Genomic DNA, 15,992 nt, shown 5'->3' with positions numbered 1-15,992 from the left:
AACAACAAACACAGGCGACATCCAAAAAAGAAGCAGAAAAGTGCAAAAAGAAACTATCGAAGTCATTTAAACCATAAGTTCTTCCCTATAATTTTTTTATATGATACGTTGAACGTCATCTCTAAGCCAATGCAATTATCAATATAAGAATAATGCGTTAAGATTCCAAAATATAAAAAAAAATTACGAAAAAAATATACAAAAACTTAAAAAATATGAAAACTCGTGCATCAAAGTCACAACACCAATAGTTAGAAGATAAAACCAGTAAAAAGATTGATTTTGGCTGGATTAGAGCAAAAATTATTGAGACTTACTTGCAGTTCACGAAAATAAGTTTAAGATCGGTTACTTTTCAAAAAAAATTGACAAATCATTTTTAAAGTCTTAACATCCATTAAGTTCAAAAACTTTTAAGAGAAGTCACTGAATACACTCACTTGGAGCGTATGCCTCGATTGAGGGATAGGGATTTTGTCTCGCATAGGTAACCAATAAGACGTCACAATAAGTCGTATGACAACGGAAAAAACGACAAATAAAGGCAAAAACCAAAAATTCAGTAGAAAAGTGCAAAAAGAAAGTTGCGAAGCTACTAAAACTTCTCTGAAAACTTTACCCATCATCCAGTGAGCGTCTTCTCTAAGCCAATGGGAGATATCAATATCAGGATAATTTGAGAAGATTTCCAGAGGGACCAATAAAAAGAAAATATCCAAGAATTTTTAAAAAAATTTTTTCGAAAACTTGTCGCATTGATGTCATAGAACAGAAAGTTGGAAGATAAAACTGCTAACTTGAATAATTTTTGTTGAAGTAGAAAAAAAGGGGGCTTGTCTACTGAAACTGATTTACAATTCAAGAAAATAAGTTAATGATCGGCTAATGTTAAAAAAATTTCTCGAAAAATCTTTTTAAAAGCTTAACAGCCATTAGTTGTCCACTGAAAGCTCTAGATAGGTTCACTTAATGCCTATTATGAAAACTATTGAACTTTTAATCAACAAGACTGTGACATAGGACTCTAAAAATTAGCAAAACCTCAAAAAAGAAATCAAAATTTCATTTAAAATTACGAAAACTCAGTGTCGAATTAAAAAAAACACGAGCAGTTACTTGAAAACGATTTTTTGTTCATTGGGCTTCATTTGACTGTAAATCAGGTTTGCCATTAACGGAACGTAGATAGAAAAATTGACTAGTCGCTAGGTGACCCAAGAAAACAAAAAAAATGAAAAGTTTTCTTAAAAAAAGAGCACTGAAATAGAATTCAAATTTTTCTGATAGTAAACTTCCCTATGAGACTAGAACTATTCTTTGTATCGCCTTTCCTCTATTAGGAACTCCAAATTGTTTCATTTTGTGGCCTGAAATGTAATTTTGAATTGATACTTTAATAAAAAAAATATCTTAATTTGACGAAAAATTACACTAAAGTGAACAATCATGCCAAATATCCCGTGTTCACACAAAACTTCAATCCTCGATAACTCCTCGAAAAAAAAACGAAATTAAAAAAATCTTTTTAATTTCGAATTCTACGCTGAAATAGCTTTTTAATGATACCACTCACATTTCTCTACGATTAATATATCGATCGGCCAAAATTGTCTGAACAAAAAAACCCATTTGAGTATATAGTTCCTCCCCCCCCCCCCCACAAGTGGGGTCGTAACAATTAGTTTTACACTTACTTAGACAACTAGATGGACAAGTGATCAATCCGTCCTGTTGTAGCGTACCATCAATCACAGAAGAGGCACACTTAACTGAAACAGTATTAAATCTGTTATGAAACTGAAAGAACTTCTAATGGGCCAATTAATTATATCAAAATGAAAAGGTTTTCAAAAGTTCTTGGGATCTATTCTTTCGCGAAAATAAGTATTGTTTTGCAATCATTCAACCCGTTTATTGGTCGCATTTTGTTTACACTGTCCAACAGCACGCGTTATATCTTCACATGATTTACTATTTAATGGCATGTGTTTTTCAACTGGGGTTGCATAATGTGCTCCGGGGACAAGAAAAGACAAGATTACTTTAATTAAAACTCTAAAATATGTTAAAGAAGCTTCCATTTCTTTTGAACAGTATGGAATTGAGGTTGTAGCAGAAAAAAATCACTTCCGTGGGTTTATTGGGAGATACGAGTAGTCTTTATAGGGGATCATGGTAGTCTGCAAGACTTAATCGAGAAAAACTATAGTGATAGAGACAAAAAATAGCAAACAACACAGCTACAGTTTTCCACTAGATCACAAACAACAGCAGATAGCTAACATTCGGTAGTGTTTGGTCCTGTGGCATATGGCTGGCACTCATAGAACACTTCTGTGGCGCTGACAGCCGCGTCTGCAAACGGGAACACACATTGAGCATCACAGGATCCCTTCCAGAACTGCATGTGGAGACTTGAGAGACTGGGAGGCACGTTGTCATTGTTTCTGTCCAGGGTGAACTCCAGGGTATCAGTAGAGGGAGTGATAGTGGTAAACAGAGGCGAATCGGGGATTGTGTAGGCAGATGTGAGGAACTGAGAGCTTTGTAGAGTGCTACCCGTTAGAGAACATTCGTAGCTGAAAGGGAAAATCAGACTTTTGCGCAAATTGCACAAAAATTGGAAACTGTTTCAATGCTTCATTTCATTATCTGCTAACAAAATTTTCGCCCTCATAAGTAGACTGACAACTTTATTAACAAATTGGGTTTCTTCCTGAGGAAAACAATCAGTCACTTTAAAACATTTGCATTTTCAATATATAATAGAAAGTTTTGATTGTTTCATTCAGGAGATCTTTCAAACAATACGCAAAAATTTTTATTGCAAAGCACGCTTTATACTCAAAACACAAACACATTTTCATCTTGTCTATGAATTCAAGGAAACTGTTATGTTCATTGTTGCAAAATTTGTTCCCATTTTTTAATCAAATTTCTAAAGAGGTTGTTATCCATTGGCTGTATTGGGTAATGCGGACGCTGATAGAGCTTGCAGTTTTAAACTTCTAGTTATGTAGATATTTTTAAAAAAATTATTGATATACTACAGCAGAAAAATTGATCTCAAATCGAGCCAGAAACTACCGCTCCAGCTTACTTTGCTCCAATAATCGTGTTCAGATATTGGTCGCATTTATTGGTCGCATTGAGCGGGTTTTATGAAGCTGCACTAAAAAAAATAATATGCTAATGCTAATATACAAAAAATATATGCTAGTGCGCCGGAGGCAGAAGAAGTCTTTAATACAACAGGAACAGAAACTCAGTTTTAACGAGAACTTTCTTCTTCAATACTTCTTTTTAAACTGAAACTCTCTCTCTTAATATGTATTAAACTTCTTTTAACGAATGGTTGTACATAAATTGTGTATATTACGGTGAATATGCTAATGGTAAATTGTGATTGCTGGTTCAATTTTTTTAAATAATTTTCTATAGTACGTCACTGGCATAACAATGATGTCACATAGCATAACAAAGTTCAGCCCATTCAAAGTCAATTGCTGTACTTATTGCTTGAATATGATTCTGTCAGGAGAAAAATCAGTAAGTCACTCAGCAAAAATGAAGGAAACAAACATTATGCCAATGTGAAGTGGATGGGGCGAAGTTCAATTGTAGCCCATTTCAGCCTATGTATAAAGAAGTGTCAATTATGGAATTAGCTTTTATTGTCAAAATGAACAGCTAGAAACTAAAGTCAGACGATCTGGTCTCGAACGACAAGCAAAGCGCTTGATTGAAGTGTAGCCTACTTCGTGAAAATGTGCACCAATCACGGCGAACTTTCCTTTTGCTTTTAGTATTAAATTGCCGCAGATCGATTTCAGCTGCTAAAAGTTGGTGATGAGAATTAGATCACCAAAACTCATGAAGTCATGGAGAAAAGGTCTATGGCAAAGCCAAAGCGGCCAAATAAAAAAGTTGCACAAAAAACATAAAGGACAAGAATTGCCTCAACCTTTGTTTGAAAGCGATTAAACCCATTTTCGAATATTTTATATAGCTTTTTATAGTTAAAGGACCACCAATTGAGTACACGTGTTCAAAATGACAATATTGATTAGCAAAAATCCAAAAAGGCAATAAAGCTACATGAAAAGTCAAATCAGTTACAAGAAAAGTCGCATAAAAGGCAAGCATAACTATAGTAATTGCTTAAAATTCTGTTCGAAAGAAGTAATCAGTGCTAACTTGGTCTCGACTTTGTACGTATAGAGGGTGGCGGGACTTAGAGATGTGAGGTTGACTGGCAAAGTGACGTTAGTGGCTTGTCCATTGTTTGAAGTGACAGTGTATCCGTGAGAGACAAACCCAGCTGGATCCGTAGGGGGAGTACAGTCCAGTTCATGCGTACTCTTGTCCAGTTGCACCAGAGAACAAGCAGTCACCGGTTTAGGGTCTGAAAGCACAAGAGGAAAATGGTATCTTTGCTTTCACGGCCCTCCCCCTCACATACACACAATTCAGCTGTAAAAATCAATGGATGTCAACAATAAACGTCACTGGGGCCCAAATCAGACGAAATGTCTGTTGACTATGACATATGTAACGATAAACATTTCCTGTGTAAAATTTTTTTGGAGAAAACAAAGACCTTTCCCATTATAAATCCCCACCCCGGTGGTTCTCCAGCCCATAGACCCCGCATTACCGCAACAATACCAGTGATAGTGGGCTCCAGGCTCGAATTTTTAACCCAAAAAAGATGTAAGAAAAAGGGGCTTATCGAGACATTTTAGAAAATTCCTCTCAGAAATCTTACATCATTGTTAATTGGTTGAAAACGATGTAAGAGTGAGGGGGATAATGGGTTGAATTGTGGGGCGAATTTGAGGTAAGAGTGGAGAGGGAGGGGAGGGGGTAATAGGGTAACATTCAATCTATTCAAAAATTTTTTACAATAAAATTCAAAATCAGAGTAGCTTCTATACTGAGAAAGAGCCAGAGAAACAATTCTGATTCAGTATGTCTTACATGTGCAAGCAGAAACGTATGAGGGGTCAGATGGTATTGACTGATAGGAAGCGACAGCTTTGAACGTATACTCAGAAGCAGGTGTAAGAGAATTGATCGTATGAAACAGGTAATCCCCAGTTGACAAGAAACTGGAGGAATAGCCAGGTGTCAGGGGAGTATCTGAGCCTGAGGTTTCATTTTGGGACAGGATCACAGATATTCCCGATGTTCCCACATCTGCTGCATTCATTTGGTATTGGAGGAATATGGAATCGAAATCTATGGCAGTGGCGTTGATTGTTGGGGCTTCAGGTGCTGAAAACACAAATACTGCATGCCAGAAAAAAGTACCGCTTTCAAGTTATATCATTTTAAAATTAAAAAGCAATCAATGTCTGATTTAAAACCGATAATTTGGCCAAAAAGGTACTCATTTTCATTAGCATCACATTACATCAAAATAAATGGACTAGTTGATTTATAACTGATAACTTGATAGCTTTTACACAGGACACTTCTCATTCAAAAGTAAAGAAAAAATTTCTACTTAATGTCAGTTCTCAAAATTAACAATTTTGTTTAAGGATCTAAAGGTGCTTTAATGAAGTAGCCATCAATTCAAGGGATTCTCGGAACAGTACAAAGACTATTATAAGAATCTGAAACCTCTTATCATTTTATTGAACTTATCACTTTTTTTGGTAAATGGGGCCAAAACTAAAGTGTTCGATTGGACTCTTCTTGACGATAAATTCAAAAAACGTTTTTAATCCAGTTCATTTCTTTTCACAAAACAAACGTATCAAATGAACCACTATAACAAAAGTTAACTGTGAATCTATCTGACTGTTCAGTTTTGAAGTGTTGGGTTATGGACTTTCGCAAGCGGAATAAAAAGCGTTTTTAACTAAGTAAAAGAAATAATTTCTCAAAAATGAGAGAATAAAATGATATTTTACAGTAGAATTTAGAGATTTACAGGAGAGATCCGATTATTAGATCAAGATGGTGATTTGAATTTGGGGATGAAAAAGGACTCAAAAATCAGCTGTATATATACCCATTATCAGTGCGAAAAAGTCAAGATACAAAACTAATCTTAGCACCGTGATTTATAGTGGGGGTCGCAAAGGTTACCCAATATGGTTTGCTTCTGCAAATCAGTCGCAAAGGGAACCATAAACGGAATGCATTTGCACTTTTCTAAGAATTCATTCACACTTCCGGAGATATCATCATCATTTAATACATGCTGGGAAGATTTTACATCAATTAATCTAACTCTAATAATAGTTATCTAGATTCACCAATTTGAACTGAATATTGATTCTAAGCACCATTTCTTGACGATTCATTTATATAATTTCTTTGATCGAAGTCATATTGCTTGTCTTTCTAATCTGGTAAGTCAAACTTTCTTTCTAATTCTCACTAAGTTTAAGACTAAAGTTTGATCGATATTCTAACACCCCCACTCAGACTTGAGCTGATTGCGTAGAGTCTGTTCCCATCAAAACTGCTCTGAATGTTTCCACTTTCGAAACGGGTAAGGACTTTGTGAAGATGTCCGCTGCCATTTTGTCTGTAGGGACGTAATGAATTGAAATAGTCCCATCCTCCGTCTTGTCCCGGAAAAAGTGAAACTTTGTTTCGATGTGCTTGCTCCTTTTGTGCATGACTGGGTTTTGGCAGAGTCTGATACAACTTTGGTTGTCTTCTCCAATTGCTATTGGACGTTTCTGTTGGATGCCAAAAATCCTCTAGAAGTTGTTTCAGGTGAAGTGCTTCCTGAACTGCTGCTGCCATGCCCTGATATTCTGCTTCTGATGAAGAAAGAGCAACTGTGTCCTGCTTCTTGACACCCCATCTGAGTGCTGCGCGACGTCCGTTGAGCTTGAAATAATAGCCCGTTGTTGATTTTCTGTCGTTCACGTCTCCAGACCAGTCTGCATCACTTTCCCCCACTAAATCATAACTAGCCTCTTTTGTGTAAGTAAGTTTTAAACCTTTTGAACCTTGAAGATATCGCAGAAGTCGTTTTCCGCACATCCAGTGTTGATTGTTGGGTGCATTCCTTTGTCTGGACAGATTGTTGACTGTGAACATGATGTCTGGCATTGTCTGTTTGGCCAGATACAGAAGTGATCCAACCAAGCTTCTGTAGATCCTGTGGTCGACTTCTTCGTCTCCGTTCTGTGCTGTCTGAAGGTTCAAATTCAAATCAGCTGGATTTCTTGAGGCTTTGGATTGATCCATTTGAAACCGCTCAAGCATTGTTTCTATGTAGCGTTCTTGGTCGACTGTGACTTTGCCCTCTTCTCGTTTGATTCTTAGACCCAGAAACCAGTGTAGTTTCCCTCTGTCTTCCATGTGAAAGGTTGCTTCTAGTGCCTTCTTGACATCAGAGACCTCTGATCTTGCGAACAAGCAGTGATCGTTCCTGCTCCTGGTGAACCCCTGTCTCAGTAGGAAGTTTGCCAGCTCTTTGTACCAGTTGTTAGCAGCCTGTTTCAAACAATAAATTGATTTATTTAGTCGACATACTAACTTCTCCCCATCTGATCCACGTTTTACAAACTCTTGTGGCTGTTCCAGATACACTTCTTCCACGATTGGTGAGTGCAGGAAAGCAGTCTTGACATCAAATTGGTGCATCACATGGCCCTGCTTCGCTGATAGCTGAAGTAGAATCCTGAATGTCTCTGGCTTGCAAAAGTCTCAAAGTAGTCCAGTCCTTCCACTTGTTTGAAGCCTTTCGCCACATAGCGCGCTTTGTATTTGTCCACTTGACCACTGGGTCCCAATTTCACTTTGTAGACCCATTTGCCCGGTATGACGTCCCTGTCTGTGGGTGGTCTCACTAGGTTCCAAGTCTCGTTGTCTTGGAGTGCCTTGACCTCGTGCTTCATTTCCCGGTGCCACTGGTCCCAATCGTTACCTTGCTTGGCTTCGTAGACTGTTTTGGGTTCCACATAGTCGCCCTCAGTCACAGCAAGATGGGTCCTGACTTCTCCAAAAAATTGCGGAATATTCCTTGCTCGTGTCCCTCGTCTGGGCTCTGCTCTTTCCGCGTGTTCCAGTGCATCTTCATTGAAACCAACTGTCTCTAACTGTGAGAAGTCTTCTGTGTCACTGTCTTCCAGTGACTCTGAGTCTCTGTGACTCTCTCTTGTTGCAGTAGATACTTCATCTAGTGCTGTTTCTCCAACATCCGAGGCCTCTTGTCTCAGTGTTGTTTCTTGAGTATTCACGCTCCCTGCGTCATGCCACTCCTCCTTTATTGCAGTAGATGTGTCCTGTCGTTCTCTGTTGTCATCGTCTTGATGACCTTCATCTGGGTGCCAGATTCCCAGTTCCGACCCATCATCTAGTAGGTCAGCCGTTTCTTTGTTGTCAGGGATTGAGCCCACTTCAGACTCCTTGATGATCACATCTCGAACTGCCATCACCTTGCATGTTTTGGGTATGTACACCAGGTATCCGTTTTCTCCTTCAGTGTAACCCACAAACTTTCCTTCCAGTGCCTTGGGTTCAAGTTTGCTGACTTCTCTATCCCTCTTCCTCATGAAGACTGTGCAACCAGTCTTCATCAGGATAGATAATTTACTAAATGGAATCTTAGGTTTTATACCTCTCATCAGCTCTGCTGGGCATTTTTCTTCTCCTCGTCTCACAACCAAGTACTGATCCTTGCTGCGTGAAGAATTGCTGCTCCCCACATCATCTTGGGAAGTCCTGAGTCAATGAGGAAACATCTTGCCACCTCCAGCAATGTCCTGTTGCACCTCTCAGCTAACCCATTCTGTTGTGAACTGTCTTGAACTGCTCTGAGAGAAACTCCTTCGCATTGTCTTGCCTCAGTTTCTTGAGCGTCCCCACACTGAAAACAAATTTCTTCAGGCTGGCCAATGCTTCACTCTTTGCCTTAAGCAATTCCACAAACACAAACTTCGTGTACTGGTCTGCAAACACTCTGCAGATCCGGAACCCTGACAGTGACTCTACTCTGAAAGGTCCCATCACGTCTGTGAACACCCTCTCCAGCTTCTCTTCTGCTTGGATCTCTGCCACTCTTGGTACTGGAGTCTTTGTGATCTTCGCCAATGCACACACATTGCATACATCATCGAGTTCCCCCAGTGGCTCTGGTGCATTCCTGACCACATCCGCTTGATTCGTCTGTGCCACTTACTTGCACTGTCAAGTTTCACGCTGTTGGAACTCATCTTGAATTCTAGAACGCTGCAGGGTAAGTAAAACAAATTATTTTCTTTTGTTGGTTTTACCCGAGTTCCCTTCTGGAGTTTCATGCAGCTGTTTCCTCTCTCGAAAGTGAAGCTAAGTCCCCACTCCGTGCATCTTCAGACTGATAGGAGGTTTGAAGAATAGTCCGGCACACACAGAACATTTTTGAGTTGGCATTGGAATTCCCCTTTGTTTGAGGGTATGCTGATTCTCACACAGCCTCTGCCCACCACTCTGGAAGCCTCTCCGTTGGGATTTTTGACCACTGATTGAATGGGCACAAAGTCCAGGAACGCATCGATGTTCGTAACTATGTGATCCGTACAACCACTGTCCACTAGCATGCCTGCTGTCTTCCACTGGGTAAGAGTTGCCCAGCATTCCTCGTCTGGTGTAGCCAATGATGGACCCATTGCCACTGACTCATGTTTGACTCCATCTTTTTGTCTCTTGCATGCCCTGTCTAGGTGACCCCTCTCACCACACTTGCTGCATTGTGCTGTCTCCTTCTTCCTGCAGTCCTTGGCAAAGTGCCCAGGGATCCCACACACACAAAGCAGTTTCCTTTCTTGGGTCCCTTCTTGAAGTCACGCTTCACTGCCAGTGCCACTGAACCACTTTGTCCCTTGTGTCTCTGCACCGTGCTCTTATGAAAGTTCTGCAGCCTTTTCCTCAACTCTGTGAAGTTCGTTGCCGGGTTGAAGCTTTCCTGTATGACAAAACTTTCAAACCTCATTGGCAGACCATTGAGGACCAATGCGTTGAAGAGGGTCTCTGAGACTGCTTCCCCTGCTTCTTGTAGCCTTGTGAGCAACTCCTGTCCTCTGATGAAGAAGCTGTCCAAATCCTCAGAATCCTCGAGCTGCAAACGAGCAAGCTGTGCCACAAAAGTCACCACTGTCAGCGTCTCCACACTCTGACATCTCTCTTACAAAAGCTTCCAAGCCTTTGCTCAATCTCCAATGCCATCAACTCCCACACAGTCATGTCTCGTCAGCATGAGGGTTGCTGCATCTAGAGTCAGTGCCAGATGGCACCACACATTGTTCCGTTTCTCCTTGATCTCTGCAACTTCCTTCTCATATGCATCCTTCAGCACCTAGTGGTTCTTCTTCTCATCATTAGTTGCCCCATTGGCCAGTGGTGCAGGCTCATTGGGTTGCTCCTCTGTCCCCAGTAGTGATTTGTAGAGTCCCTTCGTCTGCATCATCGCCACAAATCTTGTGCTCCAGATTGGAAAGTCCTGTGCCTTTCCTGTGCAGGTCAGCAGCTTCACTGTCTGTTGATCCATTGGAGTTTGAGCAGGCAAAACAGTTGTGAAAATGAAAGGTACTAAGCAGAAAAGGATTATGACTGTCAACAACAAATTAGTTTTGTTTTGGAAATTAATTTTATGACCTAGAAAATTGCTGGGCCCATAACCTATTGGGTTATGGACTTTCGCAAGCGGAATAAAAAGCGTTTTTAACTAAGTAAAAGAATTAATTTCTCAAAAATGAGAGAATAAAATGATATTTTACAGTAGAATTTAGAGATTTACAGGAGAGATCTGATTATTAGATCAAGATGGTGATTTGAATTTGGGGATGAAAAAGGACTCAAAAATCAGCTGTATACATACCCATTATCAGTGCGCAAAAGTCAAGATACAAAACTAATCTTAGCACCGTGATTTATAGTGGGGGTCGCAAAGGTTACCCAATATGGTTTGCTTCTGCAAATCAGTCGCAAAGGGAACCATAAACGGAATGCATTTGCACTTTTCTAAGAATTCATTCACACTTCCGGAGATATCATCATCATTTAATACATGCTGGGAAGATTTTACATCAATTAATCTAACTCTAATAATAGTTATCTAGATTCACCAAATTGAAACGAATATTGATTCTAAGCACCATTTCTTGACGATTCATTTATATAATTTCTTCGATCGAAGTCATATTGCTTGTCTTTCTAATCTGGTAAGTCAGACTTTCTTTCTAATTCTCACTAAGTTTAAGACTATAGTTTGATCGATATTCTAACATGAAGAAATAAAGATCTGTTTCTTCAGATCAGGAATGCAATCCCAGGTCAGTGTCCTCGTTAAAAATTGCTTTTGATCAGACAATCAAACACTCACCGGGCGTGCTCTACCTTCAAGAATACACGGACGAGACAGGCTCTAAGAGCGAGATCAGAGGGAGTCTGATCATAACTATTTTTGAATACTAACGTTTTGAAATAATATAGCAGATAAAAAAATAAAAAAAGCTCTTAAATGGAAAATAGGAAATGCTATATTATTTCAAAACGTTAGTATTCAAAAATAGTTATGATCAGACGCCCTTTGATCTCTTGAGTCAGCTCATTTTTTTTATTCTTCGCGGAAAATAGGATATAACAATTTTTTTTCATTTGTCAATTTTACAATATCTGAGAAGGCTCTAATAGCAAGATTATAAAGCATCTAACCAAAAGAATTTTTGAATATTAACATTTTGAAATAAAATAGCGTTTTTGCTTGATTCAGCTCAAATATTTACTCTTTGCGGAAAAAAGAACAAAAACAATTTTTCTTTCATATGTCATTTTAACAAGATCTGAGGCACTTTCGCGTTTAATTTGAGAAACATTTTGAGTAAATTTTTGAATATTAAATAAGCATATCATCCTATTATCCAAGATTGAATAGCGCTGGAAAAATCTGATCAATTGAAGAACCAGTGTTTATTTACATCGCTTAGAACCAGTGTTTACATCGAAGAAAAAGAGATGCAAATAAAAATTCCAACTTTAGTCACAAAATGTCCACTTTGGTGATGTTTTATACAAAAATTGCCCAAAACGCATTTAAACGTGCTCGTGAATATGTTTCGTTTACCTTTGCGCTTTTAATAAACTGGCAACCTTAAAATCAGTTTGTTGCTGCATAATTTTTACGTCTCGGGTATCTTGGTTATCTTATCTTGGGTTATTGAAATGTTCACTTTATTAATTACTATCAAAAGAAGTTTAAAGCAGTTCTTGTAAACGTGTGGATCTTTTTATGCAATATTTTTGCCTGACAGTTTTTGACTTTCTGAGTAAATTTTTCACCCTTGACGTTTTCGCTTTACGCGATCTATATTTCTCTCTCATTCACAAGTTCAGCGGCTGAGCTCATGTGGTGGCAGTTCACTACTAGAAGTTAAATGAAAAGTGCACTGAAAAGGGGGTACTTTTTCCATTTCAATTTCTATTATTTGTTACAGTGGTATATAGTTAGCTCTAATGACGTCATTTGAAGTCACTGATTAATTTTAGTCCCCCGACTGAAGTAGGCTGTCATAGATTAGAGCTCCGACAGGCCGTTGAGATCAATTCCTCCGGCGTTAGTTGGGTGTGTTTTTAAATTGGGTGTTTCTTAGCTGTCTCTTCAAAAAATAAATAAAAAAGCAGTCCCATTTTTGGAATAAATGTTTTCTCTTGCGATGGGCATAAACTATAATGTTATAACTGACACTGAAAAGACTGACAAATTGACGTGTAAACAAACCCATTATTAAAGTTTGTTATTGTTGTAGGTCTGAGGTCTGTTTTCTGTTGATATAAATGCTTCAATGAGCTATTTTTCTACAAGTGCTACCGAAGCAATCAAATGGAGAAAAATCAAAAATTTTTCTTTAACTCCGTTATTCTCACGACCCAAGGAGGGGCTCTGATTTTCAGCGGGTTAAGTCAACAAAACTCAAACATATTTGTGCACATGAACTTTGAATTCTCTATTGTAATGTTGATTTTTTTGTCTTCGAACATTGACTTTTTTTTACCTAACTTGATTTCACAAATTTTTTCACGACTGGGAGAAGAGTATTGACGAAGCGTCATTTTTTGATCGATAGTTTTGTTGGAGTAATTTTGAGAAAGAGAGAGAGAGAGAGAGAGAGAGAGAGAGAGAGAGAGAGCAAGAGCGAGAAAGAAAATGTGAAAAAAGTAGGCAAAATAATTTTCGCAGAACGAGCCAAGTTTTTTGTTTAAGTGCAGCATTTTTAACGCAGGTTCTTCTTCTGGCTTACATGTCTCACCAAAATGGTTCAACCAGGAGGCAATCAACGTTTCGATGGAATGCTCTAGATTTTCTGACTACTTTGGCTTGATAATAGATGATTTGAGATTTAAAATATCTTGTTTCTAACTGTTGTTTTGATTTTCCTAATTTTAAGCCATTAGTTTCTGTGTTCAGTTTCCAAACCAGACAGAGTTGCAACAGTTCTCTGGTGCTTCATAAAACAGGTTGTTTTCTTTCTGTATTTTCGGTTATTATTAAATATCGTGATCTCGAACACATTTTGATTACAAAATCAACGAATATTTTTTTTAGAAAAAAATCGATCAACTTTGACTCATCTTTCGTTTTAATTTTCTAATTTTTCTAAAATAACTGGAGATTCATTAATACAAAATAGACGTTAGCACAGAAAAATATTATTGAGAATTGCTACAATTAACTCAATTTCTTAATTTGTAGAGGTCGCGTTGACCATTTTGAAGCCTATAGTGGTTTGGTAAGTTTTAATTTGGCTATGTCAGTTTGCCGAATCAGCTTCTCATTTTGAGTTGTCTCAAGAAACCTTCGGGCTATGCTCTTTTAATCAGTGGAGTAGAAAGATAGTATTTTTTGTTCACTCTTATATTTTCAAGAGAGAGATATTGAGGCCTTTCGAAAAAAATTTGAGCAAATTTTTATGTTAAAGCAAGGCTTTTTCAAACAGTTTTTCTTTGATTTTGATTAATGTTGTTACCAATAACACTTAAATAGGCTATATCAGTTATATCAAAGCTGTTTTGAAAATTTTTGGTGACTAAAATGAGTTTCAAGCTTATTAAGAGAATTTTGAATCGGAGTTTGATTCTACTGTTGTGCATTTTGGCCCATTATTGGTTTTCTTTTGCTTTGCTTGGGATTTTAATAAACGCATATACAGATGTTAATAGATACTCGCACGCTAAGTTAATTATAAAATGATAACAGTTTTATTGGTATCTAAAGGTATCAAATATACCAAAAAAAAAAGAAATGGTAATTATTTTTTGGCAAATCTTGTCTTTTTCTCTCATTTTCTTCAAAATTAGGGAAGTTTGTAAGCTTATTACAGCTTATATAAAATGGCAGGATCAATTCAGTATTTCTTACTGCATATGACAAAACTTTTCGTTTCTATGTTTAGCTAACCAGTGTAGACGGTGATACTCGCATTGGGTCCATAGATAGGCTCCCCCACTGCAGTAGAGAGGTCGAAACAGCCATAGGTGACAGCAGACACGGAGAACGTGTATGAACCCGAAGAGCTCAAAGTCACGTTTGGGCTTGAGACGTTGATCCTGTTAAATATTTAGATTATGCCTGCGCACTATTAGTACAAGTAAATTTCTTTTACAACCAGTTCGTTCACAAGTTTACAAATAGAAAATAATATTAATAAATATTTTTTGAAATATTGCAGGGCAAAGTTAGAAGTTCTGTGTTCTGTTTAACATGAAAATATTTTCTAATGTAGAAAAGGTTTCTTAACGGCAAAATTTAAATTGCTGCAACAGATGCCAATTTGACATTGGCCTAAATGCTGCTCGCAATTCTAAATTCCGTATCTCAAAATGAACTTATTCCATTTTTGAATGCTTCTCTGCTGCAGAGAGCGATTGATTGACTTCAGCAAAGTTGTTCCTCAGTTCACAATCAGATTATTTTGACCCGACAAAAATATTTTGAGTTCGGTAGAAAAATGTCACTTTTAATTTAGAAAAACTCTAAACGTTATCAGCTCAGCCGGTAGCATAACACATTTCATAAAACAGCATCAGCGTTTTCCTCAAGTAGCCAAAATTTGTTTACCAAGTTTATTAGCGAACTGATTTGATTTTTCCGAAGTTTAAACAGTTTTAAAGTGCAAAAATCGAAGCTAAAATTTAAATGAGAGAACTATGGATCTACACATTAACCAAACTTAAGAGGCAATAAAATTGATGGCGAATAAGATAAATTGATATGGCTATAATTATTTTGTGATGAAAAACTCGAATTAAAACCAATATCAAATCATAAAAATTTGCCTTTTCGCTGATTCGCTGTTGAAAATTACCTGACCACAATCTGAATTTCATCTTTAAAAGTTTCTGTTTCAGCACTTAAAAAAGTTTCTTTTTCCAGTTTAAAAAATTTACTCGTCGGATCTTCTCTCGTCAACGAAGACGACAGAGTATTTCATTTGCAATTTGGTAGCTAAAAACGAGTATTGCCAGAAAGCTAAATATTTGACAATTTAAGCGTTGAGTTTGTTTCAAGCAATTCATTTTTAAATATATGATACAATTTGGACAATTTACTAGCAAACCTGACACAAGCATGTCCTTTCTATTGAGATTTTATGTGATATTGAGTTAAAAGCGTTAGACAAATCAATGATCATAGAAAGCAATTTCCAAAGCATCATAATTCTATTTTACGGCTGCAACAAAACGAAAAAAAAATTGTTCCAGAAAGATTATTTATTTTTTTGAATAAGTTCATTCCTTGATTAAACAATATTCGACTACAATTTTGCGTAACATAATTTCAATTTGGTTGCAATTATTCAAAAACAAACGATTAGGAAAGAAACGCTCACAATTTTGTAAAATATTTTGTAAATTTGTTCGCCACACACGTTATTGTACATTCTTCAATAAAAAAATTCCAAATGAGGTCTTATATAGTTTTTATTAATTGTTTGAACAAACTTCTACAAATTCAATTTCATTAGTAAAACAAAACTTCAATTTTA

At 37.3% G+C, this 15,992-nt stretch overlaps 1 protein-coding gene across 1 annotated transcript in view; it reads right to left on the bottom strand.

The window, feature by feature from the left end:
* The window catches only part of LOC142341301 (uncharacterized), a 76,038-nt gene that overhangs the window by 55,151 nt on the left and 4,895 nt on the right, over positions 1 to 15,992 (bottom strand). Inside the window, exons 3-7 of the mRNA XM_075392223.1 lie at positions 14,405 to 14,553; positions 4,981 to 5,277; positions 4,198 to 4,405; positions 2,284 to 2,579; positions 1,695 to 1,769 (exon numbers count right to left, since the gene is read on the bottom strand). Of these exons, the coding sequence (XP_075248338.1) occupies positions 1,695 to 1,769; positions 2,284 to 2,579; positions 4,198 to 4,405; positions 4,981 to 5,277; positions 14,405 to 14,553 (1,025 nt within the window). The remainder of the gene's footprint in view (positions 1 to 1,694; positions 1,770 to 2,283; positions 2,580 to 4,197; positions 4,406 to 4,980; positions 5,278 to 14,404; positions 14,554 to 15,992) is intronic.

This window comes from Convolutriloba macropyga, chromosome 6, assembly GCF_964194025.1.
Source record: "Convolutriloba macropyga chromosome 6, txConMacr16.3, whole genome shotgun sequence".
NCBI classification, from domain to species: Eukaryota; Metazoa; Xenacoelomorpha; order Acoela; family Convolutidae; genus Convolutriloba; species Convolutriloba macropyga.
Note: the sequence above shows the minus strand (reverse complement) of the source record. Positions and strands in the feature narration are given on the sequence as shown.